Genomic DNA, 23,437 nt, shown 5'->3' with positions numbered 1-23,437 from the left:
CATTCACCATCCATCCATCCATCCATCCATCCATCCATCATCCATCCATCATCCATCCATCCATCCATCCATCATCCATCCATCATCCATCCATCATCCATCCATCCATCATCCATCCATCCCTCCATCCATCATCCATCCATCCATCCATCCATCATCCATCCATCATCCATCCATCCATCCATCCATCCATCCATCCATCATCCATCCATCCATCCATCCATCCATCCATCCATCCATCATCCATCCATCCATCCATCATCCATCCTCCATTCACCATCCATCCATCCATCCATCCATCCATCATCCATCCATCCATCCATCCATCCATCCATCCATCCATCCATCATCCATCCATCCATCCATCATCCATCCATCCATCCATCCATCCTCCATTCACCATCCATCCATCATCCATCCATCCATCCATCCATCCTCCATTCACCATCCATCCATCCATCCATCCATCCATCCATCCATCCATCCATCCATCCATCCATCATCCATCCATCCATCCATCATCCATCCATCCTCCATCCCTCCATCCCTCTTTTCCCAAAGTTTCAGTTCTCACAGCCCTTCACGCTCCCAGCTCTTCTCTGACCCTGCAGGAGGGGCACTGCACCACCCTTGAAAGGAGGGGTCAAAAACTTCTTTACAGTGCCCAAAGCGTGTTTTCATAGCACTTGGAGAGGTTTTCATGGAAGTGGGCTTTTTCTTTCAAAAAATAGATGGTGTTATAAATAAGAAACAAAAGTTTTTATACAGACAGAGCAAGCAGCGCTGGGGATACATGGGGGTCACTGCCCACTCCATGCTCCACCCAACTTTGGTTTGCAGCTCCCTTTTACAGCAAGGTTTCCTTGTAGTCATCAATAATTGTTATTTTTTTCTGTCATAATTCTGCCAGGTAAGCAGTGGTGGTCCATGGGATCTCTGGATGTGTCTCTAGACAATTTGTCAAGTCCCAGAGATAACCATCAGGTCTTGGTAGATACGAAATGGCAGAAGTCAGGCAGTCTGGTCTCAGGGACAGGCTGCAATTGATTTCACAAAGGCAGGAAACCTGATTTTGCAGAATCTGTTGGGCTGTGTGAAAGCCTTGTTTTGCAAGCTGTCAATAGATACAACTTATTTAGAAACATAATATTCATAACAGGGGGATTTAAAACAAAATTATTTAATAATATATATTCCTTTCTTTAGTGTCATGCTTCATTTCAGACCTAAATATTCTGGTTTATAAAAACCCCAATACTTTTACAATTAACACAAATCTTTGATCAATTATCACATTGAGAAAACTAGATGGGACTTCCAGAAATGTGTCAGCCAGCCTCAGTTTCTGCTCCGTGAGCTGCTGTGCCGGCAATGGGTTTGTATTGCACATCTGAATCTAAAGCTGAGAAAAGCTGAGAAGAACAACAGCGAGCTGCGCTGGCAGGTGGTTTAATGAATTGTGCAGCGGGTACTAAGGCTGCCTGGGACACTGAACGTGCAGTTAAGACACCCCGCTGCTCTATTTCCTTTTCAGCGCAGTATTATCTTTGTGAGAGCGGCACATTAACCGCCCCGAGCCCCGCGCCGCTCCCGCCGTGAGGGCCCGACCCGCGGTCACGTGCTCCAGGCCTTCCGCACACGTGACCCCCCTCCCGGCCGGAAGTGACGTCAGGGCGGTCGGTGCGCAGTTGTGCGGTGCGGCCGGCGCGGAGCGGCCGCCCCCTCCCGTCCCGTCCCGTCCGGTTCCGTTCCGTGCCCGCGGGGCCGCGCACGCACCCACCTCCCACGCACGTACGTAGGCGCGGGCACCCGCACGCACGGCCGCAGCCAGCGCCCGCCGCGCCGCCCGCACGCAGCGCCGCCGCTCACGGTGAGTGCGGAGCGGGCCCGCCGGCGCGCCCGGGGCCGCGGGGGAGCGCGGGGAGGGACGCCGGGCCCGCCGCCATCCGCGCCGCGCCATCCCGGCACAGGTGCGGCCCGCGGGGCCCGGCCCCGCCGCGCTGCGGCCCGGCGGGCGGAGGGGAACTTGCGGCTCCGGCCGTAACAGGTACCTGCGCAGGGCCTCGGCCTCCCGTGCCGAGCGGGGCGCTCGCTGATGGCAGCGCGGCATCGTCCGGCCGGGAACTTGGTGGAAATCGCGGGTGTCGTCATGAGGGCTCCGGCCGGCGGCGTTCCCCGTGCGCGGCATCCGTGTGCGCCGTCCGCCCCAACCTTTGTGAGCCGCAGGCAGCGATCGCACCGCGCTCCTCCGTGCTCTCTGGCGAGGCAGGAAGGGAAAAGGTACAAACGGGGCTGGCTGTGCTTTTCTGCATCCTTTGGAGCCGTGTAAACAGCAGCCAAATGGTGAAATCGGTGCTGTGAGAAAGGTAAAAAGTCAAGGATTCGCTGAGGGCAGGCGCCCGGCTCTCAGGGGCAGGAGGGCCGGGCTTGGTGTGTTGCCGAGTGTTGAATCGCGGTGTGCAGGTTAGCAGCTGTGACCAGACTTTGCCTGCTCTGGCGTGATTTTGCTGCAAGATGTGTGCTTGTCAGCGTGGTAGAACTTCCCGGCTCGTGGAACGCAGCCTTTCCCTGCGCCTTTGGGGTGCTAATTGCACACTGGCTCTGGGGTTGGAAAGGAGGAGGGCTTAGGAGGCTTTTGGGAATTCCGCGTTTGTTGATGTTCGTGAGAGTTTCATGTCTTTTCAGAAAATAATTGAAAATTAATTTAATGAAAGAATGCTTTCTAGGATTTTAGGAAGAAGCAGAGCTCTGGGGCTTAACTAAAAAGTTCTAAATACAATTCCTTCATATAATGAAGTTACAGTCTTCCAACTTTATCTTTTTCTCTGTTTTTCGTAGTTGATCAATGTCCCCTAAATTTAGCAATAGACAGGCTTCTGTGATTCTTACAGTAAGGACTTGTTGGTTTGAGGACTTGTTTGAGATGAGAATGCACACAAATTCAAAGTTACACAGGAGGTGGGGGGATTGGCAACTTCCATCCCCTTGTTCTATAGCAACAACAGAAATTGTAGACTTTGAGAAATACTGTGCAGTTTGTTTGATGTTTTGATAAATTAGAAGAGGTTTTTTGAAGAAAAGGTTTTGGTCATGTTCTGGGATATTTTGAAGACTTAGAGCAATGCCACAATGTACAAATAAAGTTGGATCACAAGCAGGAGCTTAGCATTTCTTGTGTAGGATTTCTTTTTGTGACTGACGTATGACTTCCACATCTAATCATGTTGTCTCTGTCCTTATTGACACTGAGCACAAGTAGTGTTGGTATTAAGGTATGTGTATTTTACATAGAAAAACAACCCTAACAAACCCCTTGGTAGATCAGGCTTACAGGTGAGAGTTGTGTTCACTAGAAAGGATTAAAAAGCCTAAACTGTTCCACTCCTTTTTTAGCCTTAGGAAAAAAGAAGGCATGCACACAAAATGCAAAGTGCTTGGAGGTGTCTTATTCACATCTTGTAACTCAAGTAGGGGAAGAGGACTTGCATGGGAATGAGAATTCCAGCTTTATATTTTACTTTGTGTGAACTTTGAGCAAAGTTGTTAACTGTCCTTTTCTAGGCTGTGGTTCTGCAGCCTCAGTCTGTCTGTCACTGTCCAGTCCTGCTCCTCCTTTGCATTGGAACTGGTCTTGGCCAGCTGGGGATGTGTCTCAGTTCTGTCAGGCTGATAGATTGAAAACTAGCAATCCTTTATCCAAAACTCCCCCAGCAGAGCCCAGAATCCTGGCAGCCAGCTTTTCTGCTGTAGCCTGGTGAGGGGTCACAGTGCAGGGATTGCTTGCCAGCTGCATGGCAGTTCTGTGTGAGCACTGATTCCAGGTGCCTGCAGTCCTGGGCTGCCATAAACCCCTGCCCTCGCCTGAACAGGCTTTTCCTCCTTCCTGGGAAAATTCAGTGACCTTTCTTGAGGTCTTTGATGAGTGGAAGAAATTAAGTACTACCTGCCAGTACCAGTACAGCATGGGATGCCTTGTCTTGTATAATATGAGTCCCCTTTTTTAAACTAATTGTGAGAAAAGTGCCTGTTATTTGGCCTTGGATTTGCATCAAATGGTCTGTTTGGTGGCTGAAGTTGTAAGGTAGCATAGTGTAACTGAGACTTTAATTGTCAGTTATTTGAAGAGCTGAAGTGTTATGAACTGTTTTCTTTGTTACTTTGCAGTGGAAATTGCTTCTTTCACATTACGAACTACCAGGCACTTACATGTTTTACTTGTATTATGCTTTGACTGGAAATCAAATGGGTAAAATGTAGAACATTATTAAGATGGTAAGTAACTTAGTAAGTGGGAACTGGGTCATTTGTACAATTTCATGGCAAATGGCTTTCTGAAAGTGTTCCAGAATGGATTAATGTTAAACACTACAATAACATAGTGTGTGTGAGTCTACTTCAGTTCCAAGAAGGAAAGTGTTGCTGGACCACAGCAGTGTGCTTTAGCCAAGGTATTTGGTGATTCTTCCCCAGCTCTTGTCATGGAATTGTCATAAAAAGAGCACTAAGTGATATTCAGTAGATGTTATTCTGGTAGTGTTTCTGCACAGCTTTGGAAATCAGGAGTATGAAGATGCAGGTGTTGCAAAGGAATGTGCAGTTTGTCTCACAGTGTTTGTATTGATCTGTGGGTTTTTACATTCATCTCTGTGAAACAGTTTTTAAAAGCAGAGTTTCCTGGAAACATGCTTGTTCCGAGTGTAGCAGGAAAAGCTGTGTGTAAAACAGATCCAACTGGGAGTGCTAGAGCTGCAGCATTAGCAGTGGTTGGCCTTTGTGCTCAGCTTCCCAAAACCTGGATTTGAGAGGAGCATGGTTGTCCTGATATCTGTACCAAGATGAGATCTAACTGCCCTGATGAAAACTGAGTTTGATTGCCTGGCTTTGGAAGAGGGAAAGGTGAAGGTTTGCACTTCCCAGCATCCTTGTGCAGTCTTTAATCAGAGCATCTTTAATAAGTATGATTGCCTTCATTTCAGCTGAAAGAGTAATTCATATACAGTTAGCTCTGTGCAATTTATATACAGATGATGCACTGTAGACACTTATTTACATATCCATTAGCATGAGAATGCTTTGGAGGGAATGCCAACAAAGCAGTTGAAAGACATGGTTTCTTTAGGTTCCCTTTATACCAGTCCTGCCTAGTGTTTGATGTGGCCTTGGAGCATTCCAGGGAAGTGGACTGCAAGGTTCCACATCTCAGTATAACAGATGCCCTTCCAAGTAAAATTATGGTAAGAGTGGGATGATTGCAGCCACTGGGTAATACTAGATAATTATACTTACACATGTTGGGTCCTTCAGAGAAGACCTGAAAATAATTATTTTTAATTAGAAGTGGTGTGGCATTTTGTCTGTGTTACAGACTGTGAGCACTTTGTGTAGGCTGGTGGCTCTGACTGGTCTGTCAGTGGTGAAAGTGCATCCCTGTCCCACCAGAGTTGAATTAATGTGTGTGTGTGTGTGTGTACACATGAAGTTGGAAGCATGGATTCATTTGAAGTGGAAGTGAACAGCTTGAACAGTGTCAAGAGGTTTTTTTCCCTTACTTAAGTGGAGTTCCTCTCCCTCTTTCTGTACTTCCTTTGAGATCAAGTCTGTGTTTGACGTTTTCTGTCCATTTTCTCTACCTCTTCACTTTTGTGTGGCTTCTCTTGAAATAAACTCCCATAGTGTATGTCCATGTGTTGTCTGTAGTCATTGTCTACTAATATTTCTAATAGTTGGGATTTTTTTGTGTGTATTTTGCCTAAATATTCCCAGAAGACCCTTGCTGATTTTCCACCTGACAGTTCTCTTTTTGTTCACTGCCATTCAGAATGGTGAGGAGGTTCCAGAGTCTTTTCTCCTGATTGCTGTAGGGACTGTAAGGAGGAGCAGCACATTTGTAGGATATAAGGGTGTGGGAGAGCACTGAGTTATTTCAGTGGAAAGGTCTATCCACCTTCTTAAGACTTTAACCCCATAACTGAGAAATGCTGAAACTGAAGTGATGCTTGAGCTCATAAGGATTTTGTAAATTTAGAGACAAAAAGTAACAAAATCAACATTGAAAGAGGAGCAGAAATGCACATGAGAAGAAAGTGCAGGGAGATATAAAGGTAACAGACTGAAAATTTCCAAGTAAGTTAGTTGTACTTCAGAGAGAAGTGTACATTGAAGAAAATATGGGAGAAAAGAGCAGCCTTGCTTAAAGAAAATGCTGGTCCAGCAAAATACACCTGTTGATTATGACACAGAGTTAATGCTGCTAAAACTCCACAGGGCTTCAGTGGAATATAGCACTTTATACTTGAACTATAGCTTTTTGTAGAGTATTTTCAAAGAGATTTGTTTCAAATGGTGCTTGATGTGGGTCAGGTGGTTAAAACATGCTGCTCTGGGGAACTTTATGCATACTAAGCAATGTAAATGGCAGCTTGTTTGGTTTGTAACTCAGTGGATTCTACTTTCCTGATGTGTAATCATGTATGAATCTGAAGAAAAAAGGCAATTCTATGCAAGTTAGTATTATTGGAAAGTGAGGAGAGGAAGCCCAAGAAACTGGTGAATCTTGTAATTCTCTTATATTGACTTGGAGTGTGAAACCTGATTATAACTTTTTGACAGCACTTACTGATTCCTGATTTTTCACAAGTGACTGTTTTGTATCTGGCTGTTGTGTACTAGGTGCTGCTAATTCTCTTGGCACAGAGCTGGCTTTACTGTTCCTTTAAAAAGCAAACTATGCTTTATAGAGTCACTTACCATAGGTTTATCAATGCAGCTATACTGATAAACTCCACGTGGATTCCTGCTGTAACATACTCTGTAACTAAGGTAGTGCATGTATAATTAAACTTCCTTGTTTCATAAACTTTATTTTAAAAAATTAATTAAACTGTGTTTAACTGCTTAACACCCCATTGGTTTAAGTAAGAAAGCACCTTGAGATGGAGAAGAGGAAGTTCAGGTGTCAGCTATTAGCAGTTAATAAGATCTGGTTTCATAGGGTTCCTTTGTGTCTTTGGTGCTTGCAGAAAGAGTCATAGAATGTCCTGAGTTGGAAGGGACACATGGATAATCAGTCCACAGCACCCCATGAATTCCACATGTCCTGAGAGCATTGTCCAAACATTCCTAGAGCTGTGTCAGGCCTGGTGCTGTGAGCACTGCCCTGGGGAGCCTGTTCAGTGCTCAGCAACCCTCTGGGAAAAGAATCATTTTCAAATATCCAACATTAACCTCCCCTGTGAAGTAGTAAATCTGTATATATATGTATCTATAAATGTATATAGATACATATATATACATATTTGTGTATATATGTGTGTATCTATCTATGTGCAGAAAATCAGTTGATTGAAGATACTGAGCTTTAAATATGTGGATTTTTCTAAAATACTGGAATAGTAGTTGTGAATAGCATTCCTGTATGAGGCACTTCATACAGGAAGTATGAAGCATCTTCAATGCAGTTTTATTTTCCTTGGTGTTTGCATACAAGGTTCTTTTTAAAAAGGGATTTGGTTTTATTCCTGTGGGTGATGCTGACTGTAGAAGCCTGTCTTTTGTGTGAACCCATCATTCAGAAATGACTGGACACAACTATGGGCTTGTCATAGGCTCTGAAAAACTTGGCAGGAAGTAAACAAAGAAAGTGATGTGGGCTGGCTAGCTGAATGCACAGAGTCTTTTGCCAGTTACTTCTCTTAGTTGGATGTTGGATTATTTAATGCTGGTAAAGGACTGGAATGCCAGGCTCGAAGCACTTGTAAGAATAGACCAGAAGTATTTGCATCCCTTGTCTAGAGGCTTCAGGGGAGAAAGGGGAAGAAAGCAAGGTTGATAGATGGCAGAGAGATGCTGAGTGATTGAAAAGTGGTGGATTGATGCTGAGTGACTGACAGATGGCACGAGGAGAGGAGTCCAGCACAGGAGAATCCCTGCGGTGGGTTTGGATCTGTGCACCACAGGGGAGTGAAAGCGTGCTCTGCAACAGGGAATGTTTCATTCCTGAGACATTCTCTGGCTGATTGAGGGCTGGGATGCTCTGAAACTTCTTCCTGCAGTGATTCTTTCCTGCCTGTAGCTACAGCTTCAATATTGAGAAGTAGTGGTATTGCTGCTTTTTCTTTCATCACATTTTCTTCCAATGTGTTTCCTCAGTTTCCAGTTCCACATTAGTTGAGATTTCAAGCTTTCCCTACACTTAACCAAGTACTGATTTTCTTTTTCTTTATTTCTTTCTCAGTTACTGAAATCATGAATCCTGTGTATAGCCCTGGATCTTCTGGGGTTCCCTATGCAAATGCCAAAGGAATTGGTTATCCAGGTAAGTGACTGTTTTCTGACAAGTTTTGGTTACGCTGCTCTTTGCTTATGGTCAAGAAGAAATAGTCACTTATGAATGCCTTTGTTTTGGGATTGGGGTGAGGTTGCTTTTAAATTTAAAAAGTAACATTTCAAGAGTGATGTTATTTCTTCTGTTATATTTCTAACTTCAGTATCTCTTCCAATGCAGCTTATTTTAGGAGTTCTAATAATTACGCCCTGCAAGAAGAGGAGGCAGTCTATTTCTGCTGCCAGTTGACTGGCACTGTTAACCTTTCTATCCTCTAATTCTTGCTCATGCTGTCTGTTCTCTGACTGCCCAAAGCATGGCATCAAAGGTGGGACCAAGAAAATGGCCAAAAACGTTTTTGAAACAGAAATACATTTAATTTCTTGTTTTATCTACTTCTCATTGACTGAAAGTTTCAAATGAAATCCCTCCCCCCAAATATCCTAATGTATGTGCAAGGAGGCTTCATTTCTGATGTCTCTATAGTCTAAAAGTTGGATGAGAAAATTTGGACAGAACTTTCCAGGAAGGCTGAAGAGAAGCCTGTGCCTCTGTGAGACATTTCAAGCGTCATGTCTTGATGCTGTCTTTTTTTTCTGTTATCTCTGACAGAAGGGAGTCTCCATCCTGGGAGAAACTCCAGGGTCTTTTCTGCTCAGCTTTGTGTTTCATAAGAAGTTAAACTTCTTTAGCTTTAGTTGGTGTCTGTTGGGAGGCAGGAATTATTCTGTGCTGCTACTGTTTAAATTCTTGGTAGCTGTACTATATTTTTCTACTGGTATTTACCATTCTTAAATCTGTTTTTCACCTTGGGTAATGTACTAGAATTCCTGTTTTCCTGTTCTACTTTTCTCTGTTCCTCCTTCTAAATAAACAAATTCTCTTTATTGTCTTGATTGTCTCAAAAGCATTTCAATTTTTTTTTTTTTTCCTGTTCCTCAAACCAGTGTACCTTCCTTTATTTCTAGGGTATTTATAAGGGAAGCACAAAATGTGTCAAAATATTTTTAAGTCTGTTGAGTGACTGTGCAGTAAAAAATTGTAAAGCTGACACTGTAACCATAAGTCTTGCAGGATGATCTTACTGTTTCTGACTGAGTTATAAAGGCTGTCATAATCTTATTATAAGGCAAGTAGCAGAGGCTTACTAATTAATATAAAGTATGGTACAGTTATTTGTGTGTTTAAAATAACTTTTTCCAGCCTTTCTTTTGATTAGATAAAGATTATTATGGATTATTTGAATGTAACTTCATATCTTTAGCTCTGTTTATTTTCTAAACTCAGATTTATATTAATCAGGTTTTGATTTGTACTTATAAGCATCTACATACTGCATTGAGGCTCTTGTCTATACTAAACTAAGTGGTATCTTAATTTATTGAGGAAAAAATACTATTATAGATTCATAAATAGCAGTTTAAACATCATTACAAACTCTAATCTTTTCTTCTACTATTATATATACTAGATTATAGATTAAATTTTGTAAGTACTTTATATTTATATTTAGTCTGCATAACTAAAATATATGGAATTGAACCAGAATTGTTCCAGAAGTGCCTTAAATGTCTTGGTCAGTTCACACAACTGTGACCCTTACATTCAGTTTAGTCAATAATGTGCTACACTGTTAGATAATTTGCTGTGCTGCCCAGTCCAGGCTTTGATTGTGGGATAAATACAAAGCACATTGTCTGAAATGAAGAGTAGACTTGCATTTTAGGATTTTTTATAAAAATGCTGCGTGACTAAATCCCCACTCTTTGCCTCTGCTGATGTAAAAGCTGCAGATTCTCCACTCAGAATCATTGCATTTACATGGGTTGCATGGTAATAGAAAGTGAGGAACACAGCAGTAGGTGGAATGCATTATTGAAAGGCAGTGTGTTTCTAAAGCTGTTGCATATTTAATAACTGTTTATATTATACTACACCTATTTCAGGCTGTTGGATAGTTTTACAGCAGCAAGAAATCAATATACAGATGTTCTCATATGAATGGAAGTTCCTTGTAGAAGCTAACACTGCTGCTTGTTGTAGTTACATTTTCCACAAGTGACCTGTTTCTTGAGTAGCTCAGAGTGCTCCACAGTGCAGCTAAAGCTGTGAAGTAAAAGAAAGGACTGGAAATGTTTCCCACACACACTGTTGCAGATGTGTAGTGTGTTTGAGTAAGGTAAAGCTGTTCTAAAGCTTTCCACCAGCAGCTTGTGAGTTTGAAAACTGAGGAGCTATTTACACTCTGAAAAGTTGTTACAACTTGGATATGTTATTTTTAACTTTGATTTTTAAGCCTAAGGCTTTTCTTAGTCTTCTCCATGCTGACCACCTAATAGTAGTGCCAAGTGTATGTCACTTGATATGTTTACAGAGTGCTTTACAAAACTGGTTTAGCATATATAGTCCTGAGCTAAGTAATTCTTATTGTTAGGAGTAATTGCTGAGGACTCTGGGATTCATAGTGAAATAAAAACCATTCAGATTTGAACAGCAGTTTAAAACTAAGCTCTGACAGTGGGTATGCAAATATTAATTGCCTTTTATCTGAAGGAGCTGAAATCTTTATATGTAGAGAGCAGAATGTGGTAGTAACTCTTTTTTTCTGAATACTGACATTACTTGGTTTTTACAGATTTGAATAATGTAAATAGGTTCTTGGGATAACTAATAGCTATGATTAATTCAGAAATTTCACTTAATCTGAACAAGCTTTGTGTCTTGCAGGTAACAAGCTTTTGCTAGTGCTTGTTGTACCTTACACTGGAGTATATCACAGTGTTCTCTGGCGTGAAGTGTTTCACTGTCATTTTGCCAGTTCCACTGTGAATCACTCGTTACTGTTGTCACAGCGTGTCTGAAACTGGAGAGCTTGTTTGATACTGAGTGTAGTAGCAAATATGTGTCAAATTCAGCAAGCAGTTTGGACTGCTGCTGCTTTGTACTTTCTACTTGAGATACCTCTGATCTGGAGAGTCATTTTAACTATTAAGGATTTATTTCTGTGAAAAAGTCCACTCAGATAAGTACTGTTTGTGATGCCTTTTCAGGACTACCTAAAAACAGAGGCCAGACAAAATTAAGGGAATAAAAAGCAGATATATTTAATGAAGGGCCTTCAGGTGCATTTTGGGCAGACCAAGCCTTCTTAGGTACTACATCCAAAATGGACAATGGGTCACAGGTTTTCACACTTTTATTAGTTTGGTCCATTTGCACATTGGGGGTTAATCTTCCAATTACAGCTCCAGGTAATGAAGTCATTTACTCCAAGTTTACTCCCCCCAGCTCACTTTTGTTTCCATCTTTCAGGGCCTGAGGCAGTGAGGTGTCCTTGATTTCCAGGCCTGGAGAGGAATTGTCTGACCAAAATGGGAAATCAGCAGCTCACACTGTATATGGAGTTTAGAGTTATACACTAAAGAGTTACAGGACTACAAATATATGAAAAATACAAAAGCTAAAATCCTAACCCATCATTGGTACATCACACCAGGGGGAGGAGTGCAGGGCAGTTGCACAAAACTTTGTCTTCCAACTAACTTAAGGGTTACTTGGCCAACAGACATGGCTGGAAGAGGGGTGTAAAACAGAATGGACTTGTGGAACCATAGCTGTTACTTAGCATTCATCTTCAGGGGGCTTGGGAGAAGAGGAATGCAGTATTTTATTTGAGGGGGTGTGATTGAAGGCTGTTTGTTTGCCTCAGTTAAAGCAATGAGAACTTTGAGAGTAAGATCAGTCTATAAAATAACTGTGGTGTGTTGTTTCTTGTAGCTGGCTTCCCAATGGGCTATGCAGCGGCTGCTCCTGCCTACTCCCCCAACATGTATCCTGGAGCCAATCCTACCTTCCAAACAGGTATGTGGAATTGGGGTGTCAGAGCAGGAGCCTGACCTTTGCCAGTGCTTAGAAGCAAGAATGGCAAAAAGCTGTAGGGGCTCACAATAGCATTTGTACTGTGGGATAAGTTTTACATTACCTTGAACGTGACTCATAAGGAACCATCTGATAAATTCAAAATATTACAGTCTTAAGGTGCACTGCATGCACCTTCCAAGAAGGGAACAGCTGTGGTTTTAGCTGTTTTTTCTATATTTCTGGATGATTCTTGAGGTTTGCATTGCATTTCCCTTTACTGCTTCCTTCATGGTTCTGCTTGCTTTGCATCCTTCTGGTCATTTCCAGATTCCTGTTTTTTCTTCTGTCTGTTACCCTCAAAATTATCCTTTTTCATCCCTTTCCTAAATTGTATTTTTCCAAGTTGAGCTTTTTGGCTTCTCTCTGTCTTTAAGATTGTCTTGCACAAGCTGATGGTGTGGAAAGCCTGGTTGCTGGGTAAAACTGCTGGACCATAGTGGATGCAGTGCAAGGACTTAGGTTACTGCACTTACATGTGTGTCATTTAGGGAAGGGAATGGGATGAGCCTAGGAAAAGGGAGGTGGAAAAACAGACATGGAAAACAAGGCACTCACCAAAGTTATTTTTGTGTAGTTCTGCTTTCACTAGTAGAACATGACTTTTATGTGCTAATCCTTGAAACAAAACAGAAGCTGCTAGTGTTTATTTCCACTTAAAGCAGGAACAGGCACCTGATACAACAGTGTTCTCCCTATGGTTATTTTGTATAGGAAGGAATTCCTTACATTGTTTTGTTAATGTAGAGTTGGGCATCCTCAGAACTCTTTCACTTCCATGTATTATGCCAGTTTTCCAGAGGTACATGTGACACATAACCAAGTTTGTCCCTGAATGTCCTTGTGCAATTTATGGCAGTAGGAAAGGATGCTGCTTGAAATAGGGAAGCTTGTTCTGTGGAGACTTGCTTGGTATTGAAGTTCAGTGTTCATAATAGCTGGGCTTCATTAACTGCCACAAGACTCTTCAGGGTGTGGCAGCAATTACTGAGGCAAAAGGCTCATCTAAAATGTTTGCCTGCAGGACCTGTTAAAAGTGTGTGGGATGCTGGTTGGTACAGCCTCTGTCACTGCTCATTTTGCTGGTTAGAGGCAGAGTGGGTCCCACTCACACTTTGTCTTGTCTCTGGCCGTGAATTTAAGGTAAGGAAACAGATTAATGTTAGAAGTGCAGAAACTGAAAAATGAAAAATCAATCCCATGGCTAGGTATTGCCACTGTGCCAGTATCCTGTCTGGGGATGCCAGCTTGCATCTGCACAGGATTGCTTCAGAACTTATCCTGAGAGCCATGTTCAAGGGAGAGCAGTTCCTATGAGGGTAGAACTCTTAGCTTGGGTGGCAGAGCCCCATGTGGGCTTTTATTCTCTGTTTTACTGCTGTCAGACTCTTCAGTTTCAGTGCCTCCTGTGCTGCCCTGCATATATCCTGCAGCAAATCCTGCTGCAGGAAGCTGAGGCCAAGCTGCATTGAGTCAATTTAACAAATCATGGGGATTCTGGCAAAGATTCCTGACCTGTTAGACTTAATCATGTTGTAATATTAGTTTGCATTGATTAATCTTGGAATATCTCCCATGCTGTATAGCAAAGTCAAAGAAAGAACCTCTTCACTTGTAAGAAAAAGCAATAAAGATGCATAAAAGTCATATACTGTCATTGAATGTCATTAATTTTTTAAAAACTAGTGCTGTTAGTCTTTATTGGTGTTGAATAGGAAGCAAGCTTTTATTTCAGAACTAAGAATAGCTTTAATTTTTAGCTGCTCTTCAAGCTGTGAACAAAAGTTCAAAATGTACAGACCTCTAATTCAGGCAGATAACAACTTGGGAGTACTTTGTCCTAACAGCTGGGATTTTTTTATATCTTTTTTAACCTTTCTGATGTAACAGCTTGTTTGCAGAATCAAGGCTTTTGTAAATTCATATTACACAGCACTATTTGAATGTGCTGTGCCACTGCTTTTACAAAAGGGTACTTTTTACAGGTAACTGTCTTAAATTACAGTGGTCTTGACTTATCTTGTCATTTACTGCTAAGGTCTTTGCTCCATATTAGGGAGGAAAAAAAATGGGATGGCAGAATACCTCTTGTGCAGATTTACCACTTTGCAAGAATGAAAGAGCAATTGCCTGTGCAGCTGCATCAGTGGGTTTTTAGAATGAAAGTGGGCTTCACTGACGACATGGTTGTAGGGATTCTTCATGTTCAGCATTTTGTAGCTAGGGTTTTCACCACAAATAGCTCCCCATACTAATAGAAGTTACTTCCTCAGCATGCAGGCAGGATCTGTGAAATACTTAGGATCTCTAAAAGCAAGAGTTCAAAGTGAGTGCTGTGGTGCAACTTTTTTAAAAGTAAAAATTATGTTAAAAAGAAACAGTAAACCTATTTCTCTGTTACCTAAACAATTTTTAGTTTGAAGGGTATCATGAAATTACAAAGAAGCCCAGACTTCTTGAAGAAGAATGAAGGTCATGTATAGTCATACTGTTTGCACAAACTGATCTTTGACAGCACAAATGCCAGCATTCTCTCTGCTGTACAACTTCAGATCTGTTCTCCATACTGAAGTCAGCCCATTCCAGACAGCTTTTAAAATCAACCTAATCTTTATTCTGATAGTCTCATATTTTTTCTAGAATTACCAAGTATCTGTTTTTTCTTGCACTGTCCTGGTACTAGTTTATTCAATTCCAACTAATTAGAAGTTATACCTGTGGATTTTGTTTCTCCTGGTGTGGTAGACCTGCATGAAATCCAAGATCTGTTCACAGCAGCACAGGCAAGGGCCTTGATGCTTTCTCCAGACTAGGTAATGCATGTTGTGTGCTACCCTGAGTGTTACTGCTGTTGGATGCTGCTGCTGCTGAGGTGTTCATATTCCCACTCTGGCCATAGAATAATCTTGGGAGTCTAGCACACAGAAACATTATAAATATATATCACAATCTCCTCCATGCCTCTTCAAGCCCTTTTTCTGACCCTGAGACCTTGTCTGATGAGGGCTGGAGAAATTCTGGAAAAGCTGTATGGGCAGGGTCTGAACCAGCAGTTGCTACTTATCCCTGTAAAAATTCAACAGTCCCAAACATTTACAGAGCCTACGCTGATTTTTGGGGGCCTTGTAATAGAATGCCAGCCACTTTCTGATGGCATCTGAAGTCTTAATGTAGTATAAAAACAATTCTTAAGTGATGTTTAAGGATATGTCTACATATATAATACTCAAAAAGATGATTTAAGGATCTTAAAGTGCCTTCCAAGTCAAATTTGCAGTTGCACTGAACTTTGCAGTGTTTGTGTTTTAAAGGTACAACATGTCATGTTTATTTTAGCCAGTTCAAAAAATGCCAGTAAACAAATAGAGATAAAGATCAGTTGAAGTAGGGGTTGCAGATTTTGTCTCTATTCTCTGAAAATCTGTCATGAGGTCTTTAGATGATTCTGGCTTTTGGTATTGTTACTCCTGTTCTGTATCATCTCCTACAGCTGGTTAGTTGACTGCTGCTGTGTTTTGCCAGTACGATTTGGGGATGTGTGAAGAATTAACTGACACATGTGTCAAATCCTCCTGTGTAGTGGTGCTGCCTAATATGCCAAATCCTGGTATTTAATGTGTTATTATGAAAATGCACTTTTTGCCCCATATCCATGGACTTGAAAAAGAAATTGTGCAATTATACAGTTACCTTTTCATGCTTAGTTGACATAGTCAAATACTATTTCCAGACTGTTGCCAGTATCAGGTAAATGACAGAACTTGTGCTTGGATATTGGGACTAACTTACCAAGTACTGAGATGAAGCTTAGGGAGTTGGGAAATATGAAAATTGTTGCACCTGACTTTGGGAAGCAGCGTGCTGCTGGGTGTTTAATGCAGATTTCCTTTTGTTTCAGGCTACACGCCAGGCACCCCATACAAAGTGTCCTGCTCACCCACCAGTGGGGCAGTGCCGCCGTACTCGTCATCCCCCAATCCCTACCAGACTGCTGTGTACCCAGTCCGAAGTGCCTACCCCCAGCAGAACCCATATGCACAGGTACCAAGTGCCTCTCTGGGCAGCTCTCTGCTCCCCTGACATCTCTGTGAGCTCTTAACTTCTCAGCACATTCGCTTCTTTGTGCACCGAGAGAATTTTTAGCTGTCTGCAGTAAGAATTCTTAATACAATGATTTAGTGTGTGTGCAGTTTTACATCCTCTCTTGCATGACAGTTAGTCAGCACTTACTGGTAATGTGCTCACTCTTTGAAGAGACACTAAATTCAGCAGTTATCAAAACGTGCTGGGTCCTATAACTACCAATATTCTGATTTTTGTCTTGTCAAAAATTGTCCTAATTTATTTTAAGAAGTTTCTGTTGTAATTTCAGATATTTACCAAGTCTTATGCTAGAGATGCTATTGAAAACTATTACAAAAGATAGAATTAGGACACTTTAGTAAATATGATGTTTTAGGGAAAAGTTGGCTTTCTTTGAGTAGTGGGGACTCACCTGGCATGTAAGCAGTAGCTGAAGTGGATTAATAAACATGTAAAAAGTTTTATTCAGTATGCTTAGTGTATTTGGATTTGCCAGAAACATTGGAATTTTTTTACTAAAAGCAACTGAATAAAGAGTTGAGAAAGAATGAGAAGTTCTGTCATGGATTAATATATGCAAAGGATCAAAAGGAAGGGAATGAATGACAAATGAGCACTTACTGTAGAAGGTACAATCAGTATCTACAAAGGTCCCTACTTCACATGGTATCCTAAAAATGATAAAATGTTAAACTGTGAGTGAAACACAATTGTAATTGTTACAATAAATATTTCGGCTTCTGCTCTGTAAATTCATTTAGAGTAATGCTTACATTTTATGATACATTTGTGAAAGAAGCTATCATTCCTCTTCCCCAGCAGTTACACTGTAATTACTTCACGCACTGTGTTTTCTCCAACAGCAAGGCACTTACTACACACAGCCTTTGTATGCAGCACCACCCCACGTAATCCACCACACCACAGTCGTGCAGCCCAATGGAATGCCAGCAACCATGTACCCTGCTCCGATCCCGCCGCCCCGAGGGAACGGGGTCACCATGGGCATGGTGGCTGGGACCACCATGGCAATGTCAGCAGGTGGGTGCACTCAGAACCAGCTCCTCTGAGCCCAGGGGGAGCACAGCTGCCTTACAAAATGTGCTGCCACTTGACAGAACCACACAGATGGCAGTTCAGAAGGACTTGTGCAGGTCGTGTGTCTTCTGAGTGAGTCCAGCTAAGTCAGGGTTTGTTCTTGTTCAGCAGTACCTTGATAAGGATGGAGGTACCAATCCTCTTTTCAGAGTTACTATTATGGGACAGCAGTTTTTCTTCATATCTGTATAGAGTATCACTTACCCTTGCACCCTTTGTTTCCCCTCATAGCAGTGTCAAGAGTGTGGCTTTCTCTTCTCAATGCATTTCTCTATGCCAGTTGAAAGCAGCAGCCACTTAGAGCTGAGGAAAATGTGGTGTTCTGGGCTCACCCCTCTTATCAGACTTTCCTTGTCTTGAGATACACCACTGCATGTATTTGTACTGCGTACCCACAGGTCCTCAGTGTCATGGGAAATGTATCCTCCTGTTGCCACAGTCTTTTGGTGGTAGTGTTTTGGAGGGGATGGTGTTTAACCAATAATTCAGTCTCATTTGTGAGTGTTTACTTGAGGAGGTGTCATGCTTTGTTACTCACTGGGTATTAACTCACAAAGAAAAGACCACATTCACTCAAGGGATGTGAATTTAAAAATCTATATAACAAGAGCCATAAGTTTGTTTTGAGATTCTGGTTTCTGTCCTCTCAAAGTTATAATTTAGTTTGAGAAACCTCAAAACTGGAGGGGTTAAGTGTCACAAACTGAGCTAACAGAACTTCATTAGTGGGGAAAAAGCCTATCTGTAATAATGCAAACAAGAACTAATTTATTCTAATTTATCAGTCAAGTTATCTCTACCATCAAATATTCTTAATGGCACGTAAAGCCTGCTGTGGGAAGAGTTGCTTATGTTGCAGGGTTTCTGCCAGAGCTATTTTTGAGTAATGAATACCTTTGTATTGGTCTAAACATCCACTGGGCTGAAATGGCCCCCTGGCATAAAGACTTGAAGAAGATTGGAACTGGAGTGCAAAATGATACTGGTAATTTTAAAGATGAGCAAGTTGTAATTGCCTTTAAAATAAATTACTTACCTTATTCTCTTCCCCCCACCACTAGAATTTTTGCTTACTGCAAAACTGTTCTCTTCATTCCAGGTACTTTGTTGACAACTCATTCTCCAACTCCAGTAGCCCCTCATCCAGTTACTATGCCCACGTATCGGGCTCCGGGAACACCAACCTATAGTTATGTGCCCCCACAGTGGTGATCATCCTGGCAGTCAGTGTAAGTTGCATTGAAAGCAGTTCATCTTTCTTACAAACAGCATTTCAGGTTCTTTTGGGGACATTTTGCAGATGGTAAGCCATGGGGAGTGCTTCTACAGTATTCCAATTAAAAATTCCTACTGGGATTTCTTGAGTGGTCTGTGTATTTACAAGTCACGAATCATTTTTATGATGTGTGATTGTCAAATGTGAAAGAATGAGCCTTAAGTTGGCCTTATTAAAATACATCTGGAATTAAATATATTCAGTGTTTTGGAATCATTGGTAATTGTTGAATTCAGCAGTACCATGATTCCTGAATGAATGTATTTGATTTTGTAGTCAAATTACCTGTGATTGTTGAAGTATGTAGGCAAGGTGTTTTGCCTTGCTCAGAGGGTGAATATTCCTCACAAGCTGCTGAAACAGATAATCTTGAGATAATTTCACATATTCACTCTGTTTCAAGTAAGTAGCAGTTCATACTTCATGCAGTCAGCATGGAAAAACACTTCTAGTGTGAACCAAAATTTAGATTGTGGGTTTCAAGAAAAGGAGTTTCATTTTGAAATCTGCTATAAAGTAAGATGGATTTTGGGGATGTAATCTGTCAAACTGACGTAGGGACTAATGTTTGTGATACCCACTTCATTTCTGATTTGTTTGGTTATTTTTAGCATAAGTTGAAAACAGGTTCTTTTGAAATAATGACTTGTCATTATTTCTGGTCAGACTAGTCAGACCAACTGAACTTGAAATTTTCACTTTTGTCCATTTAGTTTCTGACCAAAGTTAACTTGGTTTTAACTTTCTCTAGATTTCTGTTTCAGCAGTTAGAAGTACAGAGTTCTGAGATTGCAGGTGACCATTCCCTTTGAGTTAGTAATGTAGCAGCCATTTCTCCTTTTGCTGTGATGCTACACAGCTGTCTGCAGATCTGAAATGTTTCTCATGAAGCATTTCAGCCAAGAGTCTCACATTACATTAATATAAGAAGTGAAAATTATGCTGGGAATAAACTCATGACTGCTGGTAATTAAATTTAGTACAAAATACCTTCTTAATGTTTCATCTTCTACATTAAAAACAACAGTGGTGCTGACAGAAAGCTGGACTGGACCTGACAAGAGCAAGTCCATGTAGTGTGTTCTTACCCCAGAACGTGTCAGGTGGCAGAATAAGTGCTAGGGTAACTTTATTTAACACTTAGCATTTGTTGTGTATGTGCTGCATGCAATGTTAGTGTGTTCTGCCACACTCAAATAGTATTTCACCTAATTGAGAGTATTTCCCACTCTTTTTTCCCCCTCTTAATGTAGGTTTAAAGATGGGAGATATGCAATCAAGAAATTGAGGTTTAAAAGTTGGTGCTGAAGCCCTCATGCCTCCAACCAGGACTTTCCTTCTGAATGCTTTCAACACTTGGCTAAACACTACTAATTCCTGATCACTGAAGATTTTCCAGTGCTGCATATCTTACATCTTGGAACTCCAGCAGTTAGTCTTAAAGCAAATCCTGTTTTGTGGACTGTCTTGCAATTTTTTAGCTAATTATAATGATAAAAAGGGAGTATAAATTTATTCTGATCCATATCTAGTTGAATGCATGTTAAAACACAAAAAACAAAGCTTGCTCAATCTACCTGCAGTGACTGATGCAAAAACCATCATATGCAAATCCAAAGGAACCGAAAAGTATTTTACAACTTGTATCACTAATGCACTGTTGTAATGTATGCAGGGTCTGACAAGGTAGAATCATGAAAGTGAGTTTCTTTCTAGAATACCATAACTTCACATTAGATGAGTGCTTCAGCCTGTTTCAGGTTGATGGAGTTGCCAGTTTAAAAGGGGCATATTTTTAAGTGATGTGTTCTTTTCAAATTCAACTAATAAATTGGAGTGACTGGAAAATGAGTCAGACAAGCTGTAGACATCCCGCACACCATTAGTTTACTTCATACCTTTTCATTTTAATTTTATGGAATCAGTGTTATACAGATGTTCTTAAGGATCAGAATGAAATGACAGAGGTAGTGCTGTGTGTGCCAGTAAATAAGGCAGATTTCCTTGAGGCAAAACTGGCTCTTAGGAATAGTAGGAGGTGATATCACCTGCAGAATGAATTGCATGTCCTGGGGAGATTTCTATCCAGTACTATCTTTCAGATAATGCAAGATGTGTCAAAGTGAGACTGCCACACAGACTGATAGAAAAACACTTCCTTTTAGTTCTCAGTTGAGCAAATTCGTGCTGTTTTTCCTAAAGAATGTTGTAGTCAGTTGAAAATGTATGTGCAGTTGATCCAGCTTGCTTTCCAGAAACTTAAGAAGTGCAAGGGCTTTCTGCAACAGAGTTCAGCTGCATGTTTTTCTGAGGAAAGCTTGTGTGCCTGATGAGTGTGTTAAAGGGGAACAAATCATTTTAACACAATTTCCTTATTATCTATTTGCAGTATGGACTATGGATACTCTGTAGTAGGGCTGCCAGAATATAGAGGGATTAAATAGCAGTTTCATTTTGGTTTTTTTTTCATGAAAATATTTGTAATTGAAGTAGGAGTCATTTGTTGGTTACAGCCTTTTGATGTGTTTTCTTAGTATTTTCTTTTTTTTAACTTCCTAAATTGCACTTGGAAGCACGCAAAATAAGACTCGACTGCAGATTAGCATTTCATTGCAATGAGTCATTTGTGATATTCTTTCTTGCAACTTCAATTTTTAAAGTACCTCAAAGCAAATGCTGTGGGGATAAAGGGCTAGCCTTGGAACCCATTTGTATACCAAAATTGTTATGGGAGAGATTTTAAATTTTTAAATTTGAATATTGCACATTAAAACAGAGGTTCTTCTTAAACCTGCTTGATTTACAATTCCAGAAAGATGCAATTTTTTTTATACATTCTGCCTGCAATAAATTATGCAGTAAATGGATCTAAAATGTTGTTCCCTTTTAAGCATTTACACAGAGGTATATCAGGCTGTCTTGTTCTCATAGGTTAACTTCCATTCAGAATTAAATTTTTTGAAGTTGTGTATCTTAGTTATGCTTTGTTTTGGGGTGTTCTGCTCCTGTACAGGTTTGGCAGCTGATTTGGGGTAGCATCAGAGCTGATTTAGTGCTGCCATCCCAGTACTCTGCCCTGGTGAGAGGCTTGTGTACCTTCATACCCCATTGGTGGTTAGAGCCTTCAGTAACTTTATTTTTTACAGTAAGCACTCTCTGTATTTTGTACCCTTTTTTTTTTTTTAAATAAAGTTTAGGTTTATTTTGCATGAATCACTGTCAGTGGATGGCCCCCTTATTTCTAATGCCTTGAACATAACTATGTTGTTGGAATAAGTACTTTCAACCTTACTCATGAGCACTTAACTGCAGCTTAGGGATTTCCATATGTTTTTATATGGAGCAGAAAATTATCTAAGACAAACTTAGTTGCATCTGTACTGCTTTGTTCAGTGTGTGTAACAATTCCATTTGTGTGTTAGATTTGCAGCTGTGGTCAGTCAGGTGTGGCAGAGCACAGTGAGCACCAACGCAGGGCACTCTTCCCGAGCATGGCTCTAACCAGGAGCTGAGGGCTGGAGCAGTGCTGTGTTGGGGAGGAGCTGTGAGGGCCAGGCTGGAAGTTTTGCTGTCTCCTGTCTCATCACCATGAACTAAAGTCATAGGAGAGAACTTCCATGAATGCTGCAATAGAGAAATAGTTAAGGAATTAATATAACTTCCTGTATATTTGCTCTAACTTCAGATTCCTAAATGCCATCTTGGAATTGGTCTCCATGTAGTATTCCATAACACTTAGGCAGTCTCACTTACTTGAGCACTTTTTTTCCTAAGTTGCATTATGGGATTCATCCAGGAGGGAGAAACTGTACCTTTTTCAGAGGTACTGCACCTTCCAGTCCTGAGCGATTCTGATCCTACTGGGAGGCTGGAGCTTGTCTCCAGGAGTTGTTCTGAAAAGTAACCAAAAGCACAGTGCAGGGGGATGGGGGGAATATGTGTATATATAACTATCTTAATGGTATTTTGTTGCAAATAGTAGAAAGCATGGATATAAAACTGCAGTGGGGGAAACTGTACATCATTAAATAGGCGTTTACACAGTGAGGGTCTTACGAAACATTCTCTCCTGCTTTTTATATAACATTCCCTATTTAGAATTCCTTTATAAATGAAAACACAGTATGTGTTTGCACTAAGGCTCCTCAGCAAATGGAAGAGCTAGTGCAGTAGAGACATTTCAGATCAAGCTTCTCTTTAAAAAAAGAAAACTTTTATGGCAGCTTTATGTGATTAAAAAAAAAAAAAAAGTACTACTATAAACCTGGATCTGATAATAACTGTTGCAGCAATAACAGAGAAGTCCGAGAATTTTTTTTAATTAAAATTTCAGGTGTTGCATCTAGATAAAGTATTTTTTAAAAACCAAGGTATTCCCTATGTCAGTAACAGCTGATGAAAATGTCTTTTAAATGTAGCAGCAGCGAAAGAAAAATGGCTGATAATTGGCACCAAAAACACATAGCCCTAGTCAGTGTGGTGGTGGTTAACTAAACACATAGGAAGGAGAAGAGACAACCTACTACCAGATGTTGCTTATGCTTGTGACCCTCTCCTGTTTGGAGTTTCTAGGAGACATGCAGGAATGCTGCTCAAGAAAGCTTCCTTTTGAGTGTACTATGCAAGTTAAATGCTTAGATGCAGCAGTAGGTGAATAAAGTCCTTTATTTCAGTTAAGTTCTTCCTTGTATTGCTCCATCCACTGGAAAAGCTGACCACCACCCATCAGCAGCACCGTG

At 41.0% G+C, this 23,437-nt stretch overlaps 1 protein-coding gene across 3 annotated transcripts; it reads left to right on the top strand.

Annotated features, from left to right (window-relative positions):
* The first annotated feature begins 1,632 nt into the window (after window positions 1–1,632).
* On the top strand, window positions 1,633–21,879 carry FAM168B (family with sequence similarity 168 member B). Of its 3 annotated transcripts, none has more exons than XM_056499210.1 (7): window positions 1,633–1,870; window positions 8,234–8,314; window positions 12,101–12,184; window positions 16,140–16,282; window positions 17,188–17,365; window positions 18,522–18,651; window positions 19,952–21,879. In XM_056499210.1, the coding sequence occupies exons 2-6, from the start codon at window positions 8,245–8,247 to the stop codon at window positions 18,632–18,634; spliced, it is 588 nt and encodes a 195-aa protein (XP_056355185.1). In that variant the 5' UTR covers window positions 1,633–1,870; window positions 8,234–8,244; the 3' UTR covers window positions 18,635–18,651; window positions 19,952–21,879. The 3 variants fall into 3 exon arrangements, with proteins under 3 accessions (XP_056355185.1, XP_056355186.1, XP_056355187.1); XM_056499211.1 differs by lacking the exon at window positions 1,633–1,870 and adding an exon at window positions 2,114–2,280; XM_056499212.1 differs by lacking the exon at window positions 1,633–1,870 and adding an exon at window positions 2,114–2,366.
* Window positions 21,880–23,437: the final 1,558 nt, after the last annotated feature.

Source organism: Oenanthe melanoleuca, chromosome 9 (assembly GCF_029582105.1).
Source record: "Oenanthe melanoleuca isolate GR-GAL-2019-014 chromosome 9, OMel1.0, whole genome shotgun sequence".
NCBI classification, from domain to species: domain Eukaryota; kingdom Metazoa; phylum Chordata; class Aves; order Passeriformes; family Muscicapidae; genus Oenanthe; species Oenanthe melanoleuca.
This window is presented reverse-complemented; position numbering and strand designations above follow the sequence as displayed.